The following is a 22,256-nucleotide window of genomic DNA, read 5'->3' as shown; positions in this document are numbered from 1 at the left end:
ATGTCTCAATGTTTCATATGCTTGACCTTGTTGTTTTGTTGTGAAGGACAATAATGTGCCTGCATGACAGATGTCTCCCAAGGAAGTGCACAAGACACCACCTTTACACTTTCCAGGGACACGCTGGCACATCTTAAAGTACGGCACAGTTTGAACATAACTTGTTTGTAGTTCATACATATACATGTTCCCACAGTGTGGTAGCATTTGGGTTAGTCCTTGGTTGTTGCTGATACCAACTTACGAGTGTCAAGTCATCCAGACGACCGTGGTGCCATGTATATGTACTTACTGATACGCCATTTTTGCCTACCAGTGGCTGATTTGAATGAGTCTGGCAGCTCCAACAATGACTGTGTACATGTAGTTTGGTGTGCTCCTCCTTGTGTGACTTCTGCTATACAGACACATGTGTGTTGTGTTCACAGAGTGCCGCATTCACACATGCTAGACATGTCCATTGTGTGAAGGGTTGTGATTCTCCAGGAGTCACAATGTATTTCTTTGGGGTGTCAAAAGTACTCACAGGTCTCTGAGTGTGGGGACACCTTCTGCATTGGCATGTGGTATTTGGCCTTGGGTGTGACAATACTGGTTGGTTCACAGTGCACAAGAGGTGGCATGCCTTCATAGTCTTGCTGTGCTCAACTGATCCCAGACACTAGCTTCTCATGATCTTGGTGTTTCTAGTTTTTTGCTGTTGTGTCCCAATTTTCATTGTTCCCAAGTGGCATGGTGGGTCATACAACTGGGAAGTGCAGGGCTTACATATGTGGGGAGTATCCTAGATGTTACTCATGATGCCTTTCATGATATGCACTGTTGCCTATTTTGTTTGGACTCATGTGTCAGATGTATACAGGTGACTGATTTCTTCCTGTCTCTTCACCTTGCCCACAGCATCATCGGAGGACACCGAGGGAGACACCGGCACGGACGTGGAGGAGGGATCGAGCACTGGTGCCACCACTGCTGAGGAGTCGGCGGAATCAAGTGGCACGGAGGGTGAGGGGAGTGAGGCGGAGGACCTGACCAGTACCAACACTGACTACGAGGCAGACGGGTCCGAGGCTGAGCTCCCAGAGGGGGCGGAGGCTGCTCCCACAGCTGAAAGCAGCAGTACATCTCTCGCCGCCCCCTCTATTACTATCAGCGCCCTCCCACTTGCTCGGGTCCCTTCTGTCCGTGCTAGGCCACAACGTGTCTCCTTCGTGCCAGGCACCGCACCCCCTGCCCCTTTCCCCCCTGCTGCCCTCACTGCCGAGTCTGTGGACATTCAGCGGCGGTTGCAAGTTGGGCAGACATCGATCCTGACTGTCCTCCATGGCCACACCAGACTGCTGACCCAGATGGTGTCGTACATGGAGGGCATGTCATCAGCGATGTCTGACCAACGGATGTTGCTGAGGTCCCTGGACTCGTCACTGACGGCAGTAGCGAGTCACCTGCAGCGCTGCCTCCCCCCCTCCTTCCATGAGAGACAACATCTTGGTGGCTGGCCCAACACCTGAACATTCCTATCAGTCCTGGGATGTGCGTGACAGTGTGTGTTCACTTTGCCTCTCTTAGTTTAGTGGGCAGTGACATGAGTATACAGTCTTGTGGCATGATCTCAGTGTGTGTATTGTGCTGCATCTGCCAGGGGTGGGTATGCATGTGTTATTTGTCCTCACACCCACATGTGGTGTGTCATGCACTGGGGGAAAGACATCCATCCTCCTGGGAGTGGGACACTGCTGTCAGTGATGTGTTGTTATGAAACTATCATCATTGTCCAAAGTTAGGGATGCGTACATACACCCATGGAGTTGTGGTCATCTGATAATTATGTACACCCCCATGTCCCTGTCCACTGCTGGTATTCCTCTGCACCCACCCCCATGTCCCTGTCCACTGCTGGTATTCCTCTGCACCCACCCCCATGTCTCTGTCCACTGCTGGGAGTCCTCTGCACCCACCCCCATGTCCCTGTCCACTGCTGGTATTCCTCTGCACCCACCCCCATGTCTCTGTCCACTGCTGGGAGTCCTCTGCCCCAACCCCATGTCCCTGCCCACTGCTGGTATTCCTCTGCACCCACCCCCATGTCTCTGTCCACTGCTGGCATTCCTCTGAACCCACCCCCATGTATCTGTCCACTGCTGGGAGTCCTCTGCCCCAACCCCATGTCCCTGTCCACTGCTGGTATTCCTCTGCACCCACCCCCATGTCTCTGTCCACTGCTGGCATTCCTCTGCATGCACCCCCATGTCCCTGGGCACTGCTGTTAGTGATATGCACCCACTCCCATGTCTCTGGGCACTGCTGTTAGTGATATGCACCCACCCCCATGTCTCTTGGCACTGCTGTTAGTGATATGCACCCACCCACATGTCCCTGGGCACTGCTGCTAGTGATATGCACCCACCCACATGTCCCTGGGCACTGCTGTTAGTGATATGCACCCACCCCCATGTCTCTGGGCACTGCTGTTAGTGAAATGCACCCCACCACATGTCCCTGGGCACTGCTGTTAGTGATATGCACCCATCCCCATGAACCTGGGCACTGCTGTTAGTGATATGCACCCACCCCCATGTCTCTGTCCACTGCTGGGAGTCCTCTGCACCCACCCACCCACCCACTTGCGCCCTTGCTGTGGTACACTGCTGTCCTGGGCATACTCCAACCCCAATTTGTAGCTGGTGTGCTGCACCAAGCCGTACACCTACATCTGTGGCTTGTGTACGCTTTTTATCCATCATGTAATGGGACTGTAGGGGTACGTGTGGTACAGCCCGTACCCACTCTCTGGGGGCATGGGTACGGTCCGTACACGCGTACCCCTACATCACCACTGCAATGGTGGTACGGCCCGTACCCACGCTCTGGGGGTGTGGCTACGGGCCGTACCACCATTGCAGTGGTGATGTAGGGGTACGCGTGTACGGCCCGTACCCACTCTCTGGGGGCGTGGGTACGGTCCGTTCACGCGTACCCCTACATCACCACTACAATGGTGGTACGGCCCGTACCCACGCTCTGGGGGGCGTGGGTACGGGCCGTACCACCATTGCAGTGGTGATGTAGGGGTATGCGTGTATGGACCGTACCCACGCTCTGGGGGCGTGGGTACAGGCCGTACCACCGTTGTGGCGGTGACGTAGGGGTATGCGTCGTACGGGCCATACCCACGCTCTGGGGGTCGTGGGTACGGGCCGTACCACCATTGCAGTGGTGATGTAGGGGTACGCATTTACAGACCGTACCCACACTCTGGGGGCGTGGGTACGGTCCGTACACGCGTACACCTACATCACCACTGCAATGGCGGTACGGCCCGTACCCACGCTCTGGGGTGCGTGGGTGCATCCCGTACCACCATTGTGGTGGTGACGGGTACGCGTCCACTTCCGTTGTGGCAGGACGTGGGATTGGTGGACACGCCCCCCGAAGTGACCAGACCATGGAGGTAATTAATGTGCAGGATATATTTGTTTTTGTTGGGGTGTGGGTCATGTTTCCTGCCCCTTGCACCCCCCCCTTTGCCCCTGGGGGTTGTTCTGACCTTTTGCTGCGTCTGCGTCGATTTCTGAACACGAGGTCATAGGCTATGAGGGCCGGGATGACGCGTAGGTTGGGGTCCATCACTGTCCGTCGCGTACCGGTGCTCCTTGTTCGCGTCATCCTCAATTTCCCGACAGTTTTTGGCTCCCGTAAAAAATGCTACGTGCGGAGTGACGTAGGCACGAATCGTACTTGCTGGTCCATAAAACGCTGCCTGACTCCGTCCGGACGACGCGTATGCGCCGTCCAGATTCAGATTTGTATGTATTTTTTTGCCGGTCGGTCTTTTGTACGACTCGTACGGAAATGGTAATTCTGTGCGAATCGTACTTGCGTGTTTGTAAGGTGTTTTTCCCGGGTACGAGTCGGACGGAGAAAACGCTCCTTACGACCATTTGTACCCGGGTTTTACAGGATCGGAATCGGCACCTTAATGTACTAGAATTAAATTACTTCCCACCCTAATCCCCTATAAACCCACAACCCGCTACGGAATTAAATTACACAAAAATTAAATAACATAAAATTCATTACTTTAAAAATATTTAAACATACATTCCAAAATTAATACATACTTTTAACACATATACTAACACTTAAAACACTATAAAAAAATTCGATATTTTTAACAACTATATTATGACTGTCGATATTACTTACTTCTTTATTATGTAAATCGATATTTCTTACCTGCTTTTTGATATTCTTCACCACTATATTTTGTCAATTTGATATGCTGTCCTTTCTATATTAAAAACTCGATATTCTGTCCAGTCGATATTCTTTTCTCGATATTTTGACTGTTTACCAGAAACTTCAGGTCTTGGTTCTCCAGACGGAGGCGGGCAGTCTCTGGGAATGAATCAAGATGCAAGGCTATTTTGATAGGGCAGTGGGGCGGCTATCAAGTGCTGTTTGTGCACTTAATTAATGTACTAGGAAAAGAGAATTTGAGAAATAAAGATTGATTAATCTGAGTGTGCTATGTGCTTGTTTATAACCAGAAGAAAGAAACTACTTAAGGTAGTTTACTTGACTGGAAACAACAGGATACAGCCTTCTGAAAACGTGCAAGAGTCCCACCTCTAGAACTCATATGACTAAAAAGATTGTGAACTGTCTCAATAGCCTCCCCAAAGCAGTGTGTGTAAATGGAGCAAGACAGTTGTCTCTCCACCAGTTTCTCATACTCAAAAACTATCCTTCGAAACACTCCCAGGGCATGAGCATCTCATCCATCACATTTTGCCTTTTCTGGTGTCTCTCCCTCCTTCATGTTTATTATATTATGGAAGTGTTTTTAAAATGTGATCTTATTGGTTATTTTTTTATTAATCAACTCTCCTAATTTTCTCTTTTAGAACCCAGCAAGAGCAAAGGAAAGGACAATAAAGGTTTTAAAAGAAATACAGAACCTTGTTGTAAGACAATGTCAATATTTTAATATCCATTCTGAAAGATTAAGTTTGTCTGTATATCAATTGATGGAAGCCTTTGAAAGCCTAGATTCTCGTCCAGACAATACTCATGCTGTATCATGGCTGTGACCTCACTGAAATGTCTGAATATCAAACACTGACTGTCAGTTGGATTGGATTTTATAAGTTGCTGTAAGTAATAGTTTATTGTGCAGTTAGTTAAAACCTTCACAAGATGTATCTCGTTTAGTGCAAAATCAATCAAAGTGTTTAGAGCAAAACATGTTCATTCGTTGAAAGAACATTTCCGTGCCATCAAGGGGGTTAATTTGGGCCTTTAAAATAATAAAATCCATCACATTGATTCAACTCAGGGCAAGCAATTTAAGAATTAACATATAGGACGCGATTCACAGAACTAACTTAAGACAAAATCCTAAACTTACTACCATTTTCGTATTCACAGAAGGCACTTACTCATTTTGGTATTCACAGAAGACACTTACTTACTTCGGTATTCACAGAAGTTAGGAGTCCTAACTTTAGGACTCCTAAATGCCTTCTGTGAATACCGAAAGTCTTAAAATTAGGATTTTTCTCAGTTTAGGAGTTTTAAAGTTAGGACTCCTAACTTTACTACTACTAAACTGAGAAAAATGCTAATTTTATGGCTTTGGGTATTCACAGAAGGCATTTAGGAGTCCTAAAGTTAGGAGTCCTAACTTTACTACTACTAAATTGAGAAAAATCCTAATTTTAAGACTTTCGGTATTCACAGAAGGCATTTAGGAGTCCTAAAGTTAGGAGTGCTAACTATACTACTACTAAACTGGGAAAAATCCTAATTTTAAGGCTTTCGGTATTCACAGAAGGCATTTAGGAGTCCTAAAGTTAGGACTCCTAACTTCTGTGAATACCGAAATGAGTAAGTGCCTTCTGTGAATACCAAAATGAGTAAGTGCCTTCTGTGAATACCAAAATGGTAGTAAATTTAGGATTTTGTCTTAAGTTATTTCTGTGAATCGGGCCCATAGTACGCGCACAACGTGCCATTCACTTCTCCCATACTCCCGTCACTTTTCTTTACAGGTCCGCTGTGCCCAAGAGCTCTTAGATTCAGGGTTTGTTGTCCAAGGCGTAGCCTTTTATTTACATCAAACAAGGTAATTCAAAACCACAAACAAATACGAAAGTATGAGTGTCCTACTTGTATATAGGAAATATTTACAAAATCACACTTAAGCGGCATCAACATGTCAAAGGCAGTAAGGCAATTAGGCACAACAGTAAACTTGATCTTGAGCTTGAACCAGCAGGCCCCAACATGCTACAGTAATCTGTTGCACTACTTGAAATCCGGGGCACCGCCTAGCGCACCGGCGCACAGGGGTACCTGAACCCAGGCAGTCATCCCAAGGTTCTAATCAGTCCATACATTGTGGGTTAGGGCAGAAGAGTCCACGACCACCAGCAGGTCTGCCCTCCTCCCCGCCTACCCATTCTACATGCCCGTCCTACCCCCTACTGAGGTCCATGAAGTCACTGAACCTCCACTGCTGTGCATCTCCTTTTGTTGTTAACTGCCAGTGCTCCTCCACAGGGTGAGAAGCTCCCTGGAGCCCTCGCCCTCCCCCCCTGCACTGACTGTGCTCTGCAATTGCCCCCAGTATTGTCTGGATAAAGAGCTCCTGCCCTTTGCCCAACAGATACACCCTGTCTTGATGGAACAGCTCCCTTTTCCCTAGCTGGAGCATATTTTGCTGAATTGTGCCCATGGTGGAACCTGCTAAAATTCTTTTGACAAGCTTCTTTACCGACTCGTTCATGGCCCTAACCGGAGCCCCCCCAGCCCATACTGCCAACGGTATTACTTTTGACCACAGTATTGATGTGGTCAGTAAGTATTTTCTAATCCTTGACATGGCTGCAAACAAGGCCTCCCTCACCCCATGCATGCCTAGAAGTATCATATCATATCTGCCAGCGGGAATTACCAAAATGACTGGGGTGGGAACTACTCTTGATTCTATCCTTGTTCGAGCTGCCCGAACAGATCCTGCAATTTTAGCACCCCCACCCAATGGTGTGCAAACCCTGCATTGACCTTCTCCAGACTGGAACCACTGAACTGCTGCTCTGCGAACAAAGGAATGCCCACACGAACATACATGTACTGGCCCGCGCACATCAACTGAAAGAGAGAGAGAATTGCTGTAATGACTATGACTGGCGGGCCCCTGGGCATCATTCCTCTATTTACACCAGATTTGACCCCATGTACCGCTCAAAACATGGTGATCGCCATAGCATAGACCCACTCTTTTGATTGCCTCTGCTGGCAGGCCCATGGCTGCTGCTGTGGTGTCCACATCTACGCAAAATGAATGGAAGCTAAACTGCGTTGAATCCTCACCCAGCGCCTGCCTACACACCTGTGTTAACTGGTATTGAGTCATTGGTGCCCCATCCCTGTGTACTAGGAGCCTGGTTGAGGCTACCACAGGGCTTCCCTGAGGAAATCCCTTGCCAATGCCACTGAACAATACGCAGTGTCAGGTGCTATGTGTAATTTTACCCATGCGCCTTTCCTTAGCTGGTCTATCTTTGATCGCTTGACCCTGAGAAGGATCCTCTTACCTCCTACCTCCTGCAGCACATCTGCCACGTTTCTTTGAGGAAGCCACCAACTCTCAGATGAGAAGGGCCCCAAAAAAGGCCAGCGTGTAAGTGAGGCTGAATAGCTTTACTTCATACTGGGACCAGCAAACCTGCTTCAAGACCCCCAAAATCCTCCCTAACCTCTCCATGTTTATAGGTTGTCTGTTGTCCTCCAGGCACTTGACCATGCGCTCCCATCCCCTGATGGCCTTCTGTACCCTAAGTTTCTTGGTGGGATCCATGACCCCTTTAATCCGGCAAAGAAGGCAATGGCCAACCGTTGCCTGTGCACTAAGGGCAAAGATTTCCCCCCATCCTTCTGAACCACGAGAAAACCCAGTACTCCTTTTGGGGTGAACCTTTATGTTTCGTCATCTGATCTGAACGATGCGTCATACACCCCTGAAGCCTTTTTGTACATTCGTTTTGTCTTTGGTGCCAGTGCTGCTGCAATTAGGTCTGTGGCAATAGGGCACCAACTCCTCTGGGAACTCCGCTATCATTTTGTCCGCTTGTAGCCACCGTGCCCTAAGCTCTGTCAACTCAGACCGAGACAAAGCATCAGCAACTGCATTATCCACTCTTGGTACATGTTTGGCAGAAAAATACACATTATGCAATAGACATAAGCGAATAAGAGTCTTCAGCAACTGTAACACCCAAAGGCATTTCGCTGTTTGATTATTGATTGCCATGCCCACTGACATGCTGTCTGACCAAAATATGATCCAGCTGTTAGCTATTGATGCACATAAAATGCGTAGGGCCACAATGATGGGAAATAATTCTTTGAAGGTAATATTGCATGTGATACCAGATACAATCCATTCCCCTGGCCAATGCTGCATGCACCATCTAGAGCTCAACACTGCCCCAAACCCAATGCTGCACAACGCAGCTGTGTAGAGGTCTTCCTCCTTGCTGTTCTGTGCTGGTTGCTGCCACAATAGTGTTCCATTGAAATTATCTAGGAACCCCTTCCACGTCTCTAAGTCCTCACTGACCTCTGCAGACAATCTTGTGTGGTGGTGCTTTGCCCGTAGGCCATTTATTGCTCACGCTGTGTTCTTTGAAAAAACTTTTCCCATGGGTATCACTCTCAAGATTAAGTTGAATTGCCCTACCAAGACCTGCAGCTGATATAGCGTAACCTTCCTGGCTGTTAAATAGGTGTTAACCGCATCCTTGCAAACCCTCAGCTGCCTTCCCCGTTGCCTGAGACATATTGAATATCCGGCCTAACCGCTTTTATCTGCCTAAACTTGATGTCATACTGTAGCCACGCTGACCCTTGGAACTCCGAGGTCGCACCATGTATGGGTGACATGTACCCAAATGATTGTGGGGCTGAAGAGGGGGATTTCTCAGTCAGAATAGCCGCATAAATGGAGAAACCTGTCACCCAGATCTTTAAGGACCACTCTACCCACACTGTTATTGGTTTTTGTTCACTCTCCTCCTCTGCTCTGGTCCAATTTGGGACCACCCCTGCATTGATCAAGTCGAGGACATTCACAAATTCTCCCTTGTGAATCCTTTCTCTTGTCTCTGTAGATATGTACCACACAACTGCTGAAAGAGGGGTCAGCACCAAGGAGGTAGACCCAAATATTACGGGGTTCACTACAGGAGAGTGTGCTACACTTGCCCCCACCATCACCTCTGTGGGAGGAGACTGTATTACTCCTGTCCCCACCGTTGCTGGCGTCACCTCCGCCTGTACCCACAGTTGTGCGGCCAACCGCCCCTTGTGCCCTCGTTGCCATAGCTGGCCTGGGTGGTGGTAGCACCAGTGCACCCCCCACCACTACCGGGGCCTGCTGGGCCGTAGGGTTCCCTACCGCTTGCGTCACTGCCGGGGCCACCCCTATCTGTGGAGAACCCACACATGCAGCTGTCGGTGAGATCACCATTATGCTCTGCCCCACTGCACCCATACTTGTGTTAAGTACTGGCACCTGCACCGTCTGGTCCGAGCTGCAAGCGGCCGTGTCCTGAGTAATTGACTCACCCACCACTGCGGACACTGATTCAGCCTGTGCGCTGGGCTTGTCCTGCTGCCCCTAACTATAATGAACCAGGACCTTATTCTGCTGTTTATGTGCCCCTTCATCTGGCTTTTGCTGCTGCTCTAGCCCCCCGCCAGAATCTGCAGCGCTGCCTTCATGCCATGCCACGTTGCCACCTCCCAAAGCTCGCTGAGGGCGTGGAAGTCCTCCTGAGTCGCAGACTTCCCGAGATTTGAGCGTGTGTGCTTCGGTAGCATGTTTTCGCAACCTACTAGCTGGATACTAAGAAATGACATGTACACACCTGGTATCCGAGCGCCCTGCGATCTCTGTGCCATGTACCTCTTACCGAAAACTAAAAATATTTTTATATATACATACACATCCTTTCACCTATTGTATCTATGGAATAGCCCTGGGAACACTGCCTGTGGTAAATTATCATTTTTATCTATTTATTTATTTCTTGGGCCCCCCCTTTCCCCGAGGTCACTTTCCATGCAGACCGCCCCGACACCACATGCAATATAAACCAGTGTAGGCATTTCAGGATGGAACTTAAGTTAACTTTGACAATATTCTCCTCGAATTGGAGGGGATTTATTTTACTCCATTTCAATCCCACCCCTTGGTTGTTGTTGTACTGGAGGGGGCGGCCATCACTTTTCTCTTCAAGGGCTGTCACACATAGGGAGGCAGTGAGGGGGTTATGGTTGCTTGCGTTATTTGGCTCCACCTCGAAGCTATCAACAAGAAAAGCAAACTTTCTGGATATTCGCATAAAATCAATTACACTTTCCCCTCCTCCACCCATATAAGTGGGGTACTGTGTTGGGGGCTGCTGTTCAGGGTATCAACCAGGCACAAATCATTTACAACAATAATGGCATTTAAGGCCTCTCCCTGAGGTGTATGTATAAAATGTGTCAGCGGTTGACACTCGGTATCCAGTAGTCCGCACACTCGATGTGGGCTATACAGACAAAGAGTGCAATTAAAAACCCCCACCCAAAGAATACACAGGGGTTGCCACTTCCCCGCTATCTTATTAATTTCTTCCCTGAGAGTGTCGATGACATTACAGCTGTTTTGATCAAAAAGTTTATAATACCAGTTGATCAGTGATAGTTTGGCCTGAATCAGGTTGGAAATCAAAATGAGTTGGCACCAAGAAGAATCAATTACAGTCTCTGCCTTAATAGACCCATATTTGACTGAAATCATTGTCACCAGCCCTCCTTTTGCCCTCCCTGCTGGTGAAGGGGTTGCATGGACATTAAAAGATCAATAGCCATCTAACACAATTTTATCCTTATACCATGTTTCCTGGACACAAATGATATCGAAGGCCTTGACATACTCTAGCCAAACCTCATCCGATTATTTTGGGTGGATGTCTGCAATGTTCCAGGAGATAATTCTAGGAGGGCAGGTTTTATGGTTAGTTATTACTATGTCCTCCCTGTTACTAGTATTGACAGGCTTGGCAGGCATGATATCCAAGTTAAGCCCCACCCCTCCTGAATTATGTGTGGAAAGTGGAATAGGTGGGTAAAATCCGGTCTCAATTGCAATTGTATTGGTATGTATATTGGTTGTACTATCGGAAGAAGGACCCAAGGAATGTTCAGCCAACCTATTCCCTGATATACTAACAACAGCATTGAGGTCTCTCCCTCATTTGCTGCTTATTATTTCCATCCTATCTGAACTACTCGGATGGGCGGTTAGTCAATCTATATCTGTTAGGCCAGAAAGTACCTCAAAGCGGTTAGGGTGAAGGGGGAACAACCTTTACAACGCAACTTTTACAACGCACTACCATTACAATTAAACTGTTACAACGCAAATGCATTGACAACGCATGCCATTACAACGCAAGTCTTTACATCGACTTGCACTAGATGGCGTGCTAACATTTAAAATAGTGTAGTTTACTATCCAAACACCTTCCCTACTGTAACGTGGACTGGAGTTAGAATAGTAAATTACACTTTTTTAATGTTAGCACGCCATCTAGTGCAAGTCGATGTAAAGACTTGCGTTGTAAAGACTTGCGTTGTCACTGCATTTGCGTTGTAAAAATTTCGTTGTAACAGCATGCGTTGTAAAAGCATGCGTTGTAACATCATACATCCGCCCTTTGATAGCAAGGGAGAAGAAACCCAAGGGACGGGCCTGTATCACCTCAGTGGGGGAGTCTCTAAGATGTTCCAGTGCAAAGTCATTGCACATCCTATCATTAAAGTTCAGCACTGCACAATCCCCTTCTCTGTTATTAGGTGTTTTACCCAGCCAAATGACCCGCCTTGCCATAATAATGTGATTTGTTAATAAGGCTCTGGCAGATTTCCTGTTGCCATGTGAGAGATACGGGACCCCTGTCAGGATCAGAGTATAAGGTGTACACTTCGAGGTAGGTTTAAAATGGAATTCTCACCCTGCCTGCTTAACAGACCAGGCACAGAGCCAGTAGTGGACCTTTTTTCTTTCAATTGGTTCTCTCCGCTATGCGGATCCAGTCTTGGAAAATTGATGGCCCCTTGTTCCCCATTAAAGTTCAAAATGGCCAGGTGCCGTAGCTGGTACCGTTAAATGGTTAGAACAATTATTTGTGGTTGGGGGGAATTCAAGTTATATTGTCACATTATGTACATTTGTTGGCCCATTTTTTATAGCCCTCCCGCCTTTGGAGACACTGGAGAAAGCATTTACTCCCCTTTCACCCGTACCATTGGCTAAAAAAGGTCCACCGCTTTGCTTAATTTGAGCAGCTGAATTCCTTGTAGCCAGCAATAATTGACCAAGCTGCTCCACTATACGACCCAGGTTGGATAAGAAAGGTTCCAAAGATTCCAACACCACTTTACCAATTTGGTTTATCACCGTGTCCACTTCAGTCTGAGGCCTAATGTTTCCTCCTTCACTACGGGATTCTCCAAAAGTTCCTGATGGATTTTGCTTTGTTCTCTTGACCCTTGGCGATTGTCTCCTTACACGCTAGTCAATCCCAGTTGGATCAGTATGCTTCCTTCTTCCCCCAGCATGTTCCCCGTAGATTGACATGTAGCAGCTTCCTCACCCTCTGGCACTGCACCTGGGACGCCCTGGCTCAGAATGATAATGGTGGGTGAAAGTGGGGCTGGGGGTAGTGCCGATGAATCAGAGGATGTTACAGATGTTGTGTTGAGAACCCCTGTGGTAACGACAGGTTGAAAAGTCTGTGCAGCCAGAACAGCAGATGGGGGTAGTGGAACTAACAAAATTCTGTGTTCAGCAAGTTTAGTTTGCTTGTTGATAGCACCTACAGCTTTCTGCAGGAAGCCATCCAAAGTAGCATCGGTGATTTTAGCAATAGGCGTGGTTTTTTCCCCATAACAAAAGAAGACTTATATGCACACAATAAAAAACTAAAAGGAAGAGTTTTTTGTTTTACCGTGATGCCACACCTCCAGGCTGGGACTTTAACTTGCGCATTGGCCAATTAAACCAATAGGGTGGGCCCAGCCCAGCCTACACCGGGCTCGGACGGGCACTGACGGGCCAGCCTGCGTGCGGCCAGTGCTGCGGGCGCCATGGCTGATTTTGAAGTGTCTCCTGTCGCGAACCAAGTGCATCTGTGGCATCCCTGCCACAAAGCGTGCTGGGGCTGTAGTCTCCTGCCCCCCGCGAGCATGGCAACAGTAGTGGCAACAGTGTGTGCGGGATTATGGGCACATGGGCTCCACGGGCTCCCCTGCGGTGACGGCTGCAGTCAGGTAATGAGTCCTGCGCTGCGGGAGCCCTGGCTGATTTTGAAGCACCTCCTGGCGTAAACCAAGTGCGTCCATGGCGTCTCTGCTGCAAAGCATGCTGGGGGCTGTAGTCTGCTGCCCCCCACCCCCGAGCATGGCACAGTGATGGCAACAGTGGTGGCAGGATTATGGGCACACGGGCTCCACTGCATTGACGGCTGCAGTCAGGCAAGGACTAGTCAAGTCATTAAAGAAGACTCTCATCTCTTGGAAGGTAAACTGAACTACATTGTCTGTCACTATAGTCCTAGGAATCTCTTCACATGCAAAAAAACTTTCTCAAGGATTTAGTCCATATCCTTCTCTTTACTAGTACTCAGTGGAGTCTGGATAGTGCTTGGCACGCTGATTTAAATTTAGGGATGTTTAATAAGACACGATCTATAGTATTTTGCATAATCTGCAGTGTTTTTACAATATAAGCTAGACTACCAGGTAGAGCGAGTTGCAGTAGTCAAGTCGTGAGAGGATGAGGCCCTGTACCACAGTCCTTAGTGTTTCGGCCAGGAGCCATTTTAAGGTCTTCCTCAATGTTCTTAATGGACCGAAGCATGTCTCTGACACTTTTTTGTTTACCTGTGATCCCATAGTGAGGCCAGCGCCCAAAAGAAGTCCCAGGATCTTGGTTTCCAGTGTAGGGGATGAACGGTGCCAGAGAGATGGGTTGTTCCCACCACCCTAACCTTTGTCTTTGGCTTATCCCATTTGCTCATCTGCTACCCCCCACCCTCTCGGTCCTTTTCTTTTTCAAAATTAGCGATTTTGAGCTACACAATATTTATTTTTCATTTACTGATCCCAGAAGTTTCTGCATCTTGAATCTGTAAAAAAACAAAATGAAAGCAAATGAAGTGTGCATACATTCTATTGCATGCACACAAATACTTCATCAGGCATGTGCCCACCAGCAGAGGTCGTAGCATTGGTCCTGTTTTTATCATTATTTTTTTTATGATGTTACGGAGTGTCGTAAAATACTCAAACAATATAGAGAATATTCAAAAGGCATTGGCAAGGACAATAGATACCAAAGGTGAGAATTATTGGCTTTGTTACCGGCTAGGTGTTATCATCTGCATAAATTCAAAAACTCATATAGCCAGATCACAAAACTTTATTGACTTGTGCTATTTGATGTCCATGTTGGTAAGCAGTGAGCAGCAGCATACGGCTGCTGCTCAGCCTGAGTGCCTTGGAGAGAGAATGTGGGTGAATGGAATGTTCGTGTGTGTGAGTGGCAGTTGGAGATGAGCTGAGCAGCAGTGAGGCTGCTCCTGGTGGTGCTCTCATCCTGGAAACATCTTACCTACAATAAATCTACATGAAAACGTAACTGGACTACTTATTGTTAGAAATGAGGGTCTCTAGTTGGCAATGGCTTGCGCCAATGTCCAAATAGGGACCCTTCTTCCTAAGTCAGGGCAAGTGGGCTACCCCCTTTGATAACCCCTGCTTAACCCTGTGGTAACGTAGCACGAGCAGTTAGGCCTTTCTCAGAGGCAGTGTGTGAAGCATTTATGACCATGCACAATAAGGCAGTAACAACACCACAAAAGGACACAACTCAAGTAGGTATAGGACAATAGTATCTTTATCTAAGGTTTAACAAAAAACTCTCAAAGCATTTTGACCAGCCACAATGCATATAAATCAGTATGGACTTAAAAAGGCAATAACGTATTCACCACAACGTGGCACTGACTGAGTTCAAGGCCTGGGTCTCGCTACCCGTTGTGCACCAGATACCTGCCACTGGACGGGGACACAGCACGCAGCTTCTCAAAGAAGCGGAGACGGTGACAGGCGTGGTCCGCAACGTGCACTCACAATGATTCCCGGGCTGGTGGTGGCGAGGACTCTCGTCGTGCAGCTCCGTGGTGGGCTCACAGCCACAGCAGCTCTCTCTTACCTTTGGCGGCCCACAGGATGACTCACGATGATGCAAAGTTGGCAAAGATGCGGGCACTCAGCGACAGCAGCTCTCTCTTAGCTGCGGCGGCCCACAGGATGAATCACGATGATGCAAAGTTGGCAAAGGTGCGGGCACTCAGTGGCAGCAGCTCTCTCTTAGCTGCGGCGGCCCACAGGACGAAACACGATTATGCACAGCTGACACAAGTGCGGGCACTCAGCGGCAGCAGATCTCTCTTAGCGTCGGTGGCCCACAGGACAAAGGGGGATCGCGACCAGGCTGGCACAACGGCGGGCACTCAGCGGCCACAGCTCTCTCTTAACTGTGGCAGCCCACACAGATTCAGAGAAGGTTCTAAAGGTTCAAATTAAGGCGGGCTCCCAGCGGCGGCAGCTCTCTCTTAGCTGCGGCGGCCCACACAGAGTTAACAAGGGTTACCAGTCAGCGTTCCTCACATTAGAACTAGAGGCTCCGGATTACTCGACGGAGGCCTCACCTGCAAGTAGAATCCCTCTCACAGGAATTCAGACGGCTGACGGGGTGAAGTCTGATGTCCCTGAGGCTTCAGAAGGAGGCGCTCTCAATTCAGGTCCTCCAGTAGTTTCGTCAGCAAGCTTGGTGAAAGTTTCAAAGACCTTTCCTCTGTTCACTCGGACAGAGTTTCGTCTTGACATCCAGAAGGAACACACTTGAAAAAGGTTTCAGCGCAGCGTTTTATACCTAAAAAGTCTTTGTTCTCTAAAGTCACAAATCACTGAATCCAGCCAGAACCAGTTTGGTGAGGTCGGGGAGCACTTGGTTTACGAGGTGACATCCTGCCCTTTGAGAATCAGGGGGTGTGCTATCAGACGTCCCGTGGGAGGTGGAACCATCATTCACCTTGCCAGGCACGGCACTGCTCAGATCCTGTCACCCCTCCCCATGCTCTGTATGCCGATCTCTCTCTCCAGCCAGGTCTGACCCAGCTGGCCCTGCTGCTCCAAAACCAGACAGCCAATACACACACTAGCAAAGCTTACAGGACTGCTTAGGCAAGAAAATACCTTGTTTCTAGAAGAGGGATTTTCGAACACGGGATATGCTAATGATCCTTACTAAAAGATGCATCTCAACGTCCTGAGCTTAAACATATCAAATTCGAATTTCCTATCAGGCTCCTAGGGACAGGTAGGATTATGGAATGTAATACTCAGCCTGCCCATTCTGGCCTATGAGAACATATAGCCTCACAATACTGAACAGTGAAATGGAGGGTAACTTGCTATTAGAACATGCTACACAGACATACTTTAAAAGCTGCTTCGGTGGGTAGCGCAAATCAGCGCTGGAAGACCTCCAGCAGTATTTGGTCTACCAGCCCTGGGCATACACAGTGCACTTATACCACGGACTGACAGGTAAACCAGCCAATTATGGTTATCCCAATTCATACAGTCATCTTTACACAGGGAGCATTCACGCTGTGGCACTGATTAGCAGTGGTACAGCGCCCAGAGCATCTAAATCCGGCCAACATAAAAGATAGAAAGCGAAAAGGGGAAGGAAGACCCGCTCCAATGATGCCAGGTCTAACACTTATGTTATTTACAACATATTTTTGACTAATCTGCGCCAGTTCCTGCTCTACTTTCCTGCTCCTTCTCCTACTCCTTTGGGACGGTTGTCCCCTCCCTGTCACTTTGGGAAAGCGTCTCCAGAAGTGCAGATTCCCAGGAGAGCGTCCAGTTGTCTTCAACGCCTCCTTCTTCTGCTATCTGTTTGCCTTGCTGTTCTGGATAAGGTGTTCCCTGTAATGCTACTTTGGGAGAGTGCCTCCTTTTGCTGCCTGTTTATCATCCTTCCTGCCTGTCATGCTGCTTTGGAACTATTATCTTTCTTGAAAGCGAACGTGCCGGCTTTTATTGAACTTTAATTTTTACCATTTTGCTGTCTTGCACGTCTTTTGTTTACCTTTAACCTCTTTGTACCAGTTTTGCTTGTCACTACAAAGATTTAAAAATATGTTGATGTGTCTCTACTGTACTGGAAACCTCTTATCCTATCGCAAGATCTCTGCAGCTGTATTTGTGTGCTGCGAGGAAGAGCTACACTGATAACTGGTTGACCTTGGTGGTCCTTGGCTTCCCTGGTGTACTGTGTGTTTTGGTGTTGTGTACATGAAGTGACCTGGTTCCATAAGATGATGTGTCACAGCAGACATAGCCAGGATAAGTCTGAAGTGTATTTATTAAGTTAGTTAAGTCCATAGAATAGCCCCACCAGGAGCAGCCTGTTAGCTGCTCAGCCCATCCTCTCAACTGTCTCACACCACACCAACATTCCAGTCACGTCAACATTCCACATGGAACACTCAAACTGGCTGAGCAGCTAGTTACAGGATACAGGAGAACAGTAATGACCTTACATGAAGATACTACAATATCTCCCTTCTTTACAATTGAAAATGAACCAAACAATACTAAAAGTTCAAAACAACTATACACAATATATAAACTAGAGATAAATAGTCCAAAACCCAAGGGTAAGATGAATAAACTATACCACGAAAGGGAACCAGACTATAAAACAGAAGAAAAAGGATAAGAAAAGGATGAAAAAATAAGAATGAACTATCACCATCCTCCTCTTATAATAAGACACCGAAGAGAACATTAAACTCACACACTATCACCAACCTCCTTTTTTAATAAGACACAAAAAAAAACGTTAAGCTACCAAACGGAGATTGAAAAGACACCACATAAGATACATATGAAAGAAAACACAGAGAATCACAATAGAGAATGACTACAAATACTCTAGAAATTGAAGAAACATACAGGAAGAAACACTCCCAGAACAAATACACTATGGGTGGACCTCACCCATCACTAAAACGCAGGTGGGACTAACACCCCCTAAACCCTGGGTATATGGGACTAACACCCAAATGTACAGAATACAGAAATGGGACTAAAACCCACGGACTTGTGCAGCAAGCATAACAGAAATGCAGCACAGTGAGGCATCAAAAGACAGCTACCCACACACTCAACAGCTAAAATTTAAATGAAGGGGCTAAAACCCAACACAAACGTGACAAAGGTGGGACTCACACCCCCTTTAAATTTAGTAAAAAGGACTAATACCCTTTACTAATAACATATGAGGGACTAACCCCCCCTATACACAGAGTAGATGGGACTAACACCCATTACCTATAACGTAGGTGGGACTAACACCCCCTAAACACTAAGTATATAGGACTAACACCCATTACTAATTTAATAGGTGGGACTAACACCCCCTAAACACCGACAAGTGAGTCACAACATGACGAACACACAGAATAATAAACAACATGCAGCATAAAGTGACTGATACACTAACACCCATTAACCAATTTAATGGATGGAACTCTCACCCTCTATAAGTGAGTAAACAGGACTGACTCCCATTACTAATAACATAGGTTGGACTCTAACCCTCCATAACTGAGTAAATGGGACTGACACCCAAACTCAAAAGTCACACCTCCATAACTAAACAGTGACTTGCGACGTGGAAATAGGGCAAAAACCCACTCCAAATAATTAATTGCGGAGTACAACATTCAGAATGACCAATGCAGCATAACGTGACACAAACAAACACACTAGTGAATCAAAGTGCAGCACAAACAGAACAACAACACAAACTAGAGTGATTATACTAGCGCTTAAAAAACTCTAGCACATAGCTATTGTGAAACAAGAGCCGGTGAGCGACCTCTCACCCGAGCAGTAGGTACGCTCCCAACTAGTGTGCACCATATAACTCCAATGAAAGACAGCATGGTCCGTAGACATAACTTCACAGTGTGTTCAGTAAATGTAAATAAATATGTGCATGTGTACCAAAATCGCGTCATCATAATACACATGTACCTCCTGTGTATCACCAGCTTCAACGTGTGTATTTCCTGCAGAGCGTCTGACCTGCACAACCAAAACTGCTCCGTTGGTGAAATAATTGTCAAAATGTCCCAATGCTGTAAAACGAAATAGTAGACAAATCTACAGAAGAAGAAGTGGACAACTACCAACTTGGAGTCATAGTCTTGGGCAAGTGATCTCACGCACCTGAAATCGTCCTTCACAGACATATTGTAGATCAACCAGTGCTGTACAAACAGTCCGGTGCTGTTAGTGCTGGTCCTGCTGCATTACTCTTCATGACAAAAGACTTGTCTCCACACACAGCGTTCCTGAAGATGATGTGACTCAACCCCGAGAAACTTTATTGAAAGCGAACAATGGTTGGCAAAGTACCAGCGAGCACTCTACAATAAACCGGGTTGCTGAAAATCTGGATCCACCAACTCAAAGATGGCGGCACGCTGAGAAGACGCACACCGAGAGGGTCACGGCGCGCTCTTGCACCAAAACGTGCTTAGGCAGCATGGCAGACCGGGAAGAATAGAAGACGTCATGAAAGGCTCACCCTCTGCTATGCGCAACACAGTGGATCGGGTAAGAAGCACGAGCCAAATTTTAAATTTGAAATGCAGCGTAACTGTTTATCATGAGTCCAAGCAAAAAGGGAAAACAGCGTACCCACGCCAGAAAACGTAAATACAAAGTCTCTCACCCAGTAGTTTCGCCATTCCTGCACGAGGCAATCTTCATTTTATATATTTTTTTAAAACAGCTCACTGACCTTTGAAAACGAACGAGCAATAGTGGTGAGAACAGGCACACTTTTACTTCTCCAATCTCGTGGAACACGGAGGAAAAGTCACAAAAACAATTGCTGGAAACAACTTGAGCAAGTGCACAGCTCCACACTGGAGACACAACCAAACCAACCACAGATTACCTTACTTGAAGAGGCACTGTATAGCTCACCAGACTATTCTTGTAGAACTGTAGATGTCTGAAGTGGCACTGTAAACAATTTTGTGGTACTGCAGACATTTGTTGTGGCTTAGTTGACAGTACCACACAGGTATCTGGGGTAAGTAGCACTCCTCACCAGAGACACCTCTTCCGGTGACAGCTCCCCAAACGCTCACTTCACGACTGACAAGTGGCCCTCCACGGTCCAAAACAGAGAGACTGCAGGTGCTTCTCCTACGCGACTGTCACAAGGGCCAGCAGCCTTCAAAAGACAGCAAAATTGGTCGCGAAGACATCCAGCAGACGGCTCAGGGACACAACACCTCAAAGTAGACACAGGACTGAGGCAAACCTCTGTGCTGCACTAGGGAACAGCTTGCAGCTCCACTCCTCACTCCAACTGGCACACGGAGGTTTGAGCGACCGGTGTTGTGGTCCCTGGTGGGGCTCACGGTGCCAGGAGGTTCCACCAAATGAGGAGTTTCTTTTCTTTAAATCAAGTTTCTTCAAGTCACACTAGTTTAGTTACACACCAGTCTATTCAGGTTACACGCATGGTTTCTTTAGTCCAAATCGTCGCCAAATGAAGTGACCTGGATCCATAGGATTATGTGACACAGCAGACATAGCCAGGATAAGTCTTAAGTGTATTTATTAAATTAGTTAAGTCCATAGAATAGCCCAACCAGGAGCAGCCTGCTAGCTGCTCAGCCCATCCTCTCAACTGTCTCACACCACACCAACATTCCAGTCACGTCAACATTCCACATGGAACACTCACACTGGCTGAGCAGCTAGTTACAGGATACAGGAGAACAGTAATGACCTAACATGAAGATACTACAGTACATACTGTCAGATTTCTCACAGTGAGGGCACCATTGATACTGTGGAGTTGGTTGGACAGTCTTCGAGTTCACTGGCCCATTTGCCTCTGACTAGCGCAAGTGGCAGTTTAACCGCAGCTATACCTTTCAAACCTGTCTCGAGCTGACTTGCTGAGCGCGCGTCACCTTAGCTCGCTTCAGCAGTCCTGTCATGCAGCCAAAGGAACCTCCGTGACGTCTTCTTCCTTGTGCACGGTTTCCTCCCACAGACGTTTAGGAGCACGCTGACACTGGGAGCCATCCGGCACGGCATCAGTGCTGCATGCCGCCATCTTGAGTTTGGCATCCAGTCTTCTACGGCCCTCAACATTCTTTGCCACATCTTACGCTTTGCCAACCACATTTTTTGTTATCTACAGCGAGACAAAAAAGTTCATTCCATCGTCGTTCTCCTCACACCAGGCTCTGCAGTTTTCATCTTGGGCCTGCATATTTATTATGTTTTTTCTCATTTCTTCGTCATTTGTGAGGGAAACTGTAAGTCCTGCCTAAAAAGCAAGTACAATTTAGGATGAAGGTACTGTATTTTTTTTTGTTAATCACTTCACGTCGGAGTCATACTTTCAACTTGGCATTTTGCACTTCAGGAGCATTGTTTCACTTTGTGCCTCTGTCGGAAGTTTACTTCATTGTCACGCATCATTACCTTGAACTTTTGTCACTAAAAGTGAAGTTATGTATTGTTTTTCTACTTGACTTCGTGCATCCTTTAAGGCAGATGGAGTTCAGTTTTTCATATTTCATTTCGTGACTGTTTAAAGTTTTAGTTTATTCCTTGCCTTTCTTGCTGGAAGTTTTGCCTTACTATTTCTGCATGAATTATTTTTTATCTATATATATTATTGAGAATTGTTGTTTTTAAGCCTATGTGTACTCCTCCGTGTTAATGTTTCTTTTACAGTGCATGTACTTATTTCAAGTGAGGTAATTCAGAATGAATGTTTATTTCTTATTTTGTTCATGGAATTTTGCAGTGTTTTCGCCCACCTTACGTGGTTTTGGGTTAATGGTGAACAACCACCTGTTGCAGGACGGATGTATTGTGTTTGCTGAGACAAGTGTCTCCTCAAATGCGTAGTATGCATGTCTGTATGAGTCAGATTCTACTTTTCAGTTATGCATTTACTTACCTTATATGCTATTTCGTTCCTTATGTGCTTTTACATTAGTCCTGTG

At 47.0% G+C, this 22,256-nt stretch overlaps 1 protein-coding gene across 1 annotated transcript in view; it reads left to right on the top strand.

Annotated features, from left to right (window-relative positions):
- The window catches only part of LOC146811143 (uncharacterized), a 198,812-nt gene that overhangs the window by 133,483 nt on the left and 43,073 nt on the right, over positions 1 to 22,256 (top strand). Inside the window, exon 4 of the mRNA XM_085618210.1 lies at positions 4,908 to 4,967. Coding sequence (XP_085474336.1) covers positions 4,908 to 4,967 — 60 coding nt within the window. The remainder of the gene's footprint in view (positions 1 to 4,907; positions 4,968 to 22,256) is intronic.

The sequence above is a fragment of the Triturus cristatus genome, chromosome 7 (assembly GCF_964204655.1).
Source record: "Triturus cristatus chromosome 7, aTriCri1.1, whole genome shotgun sequence".
Classification (NCBI taxonomy): domain Eukaryota; kingdom Metazoa; phylum Chordata; class Amphibia; order Caudata; family Salamandridae; genus Triturus; species Triturus cristatus.
The sequence above is the reverse complement of the archived record's forward strand: the minus strand, read 5'-3'. Positions and strand labels throughout refer to the sequence as shown.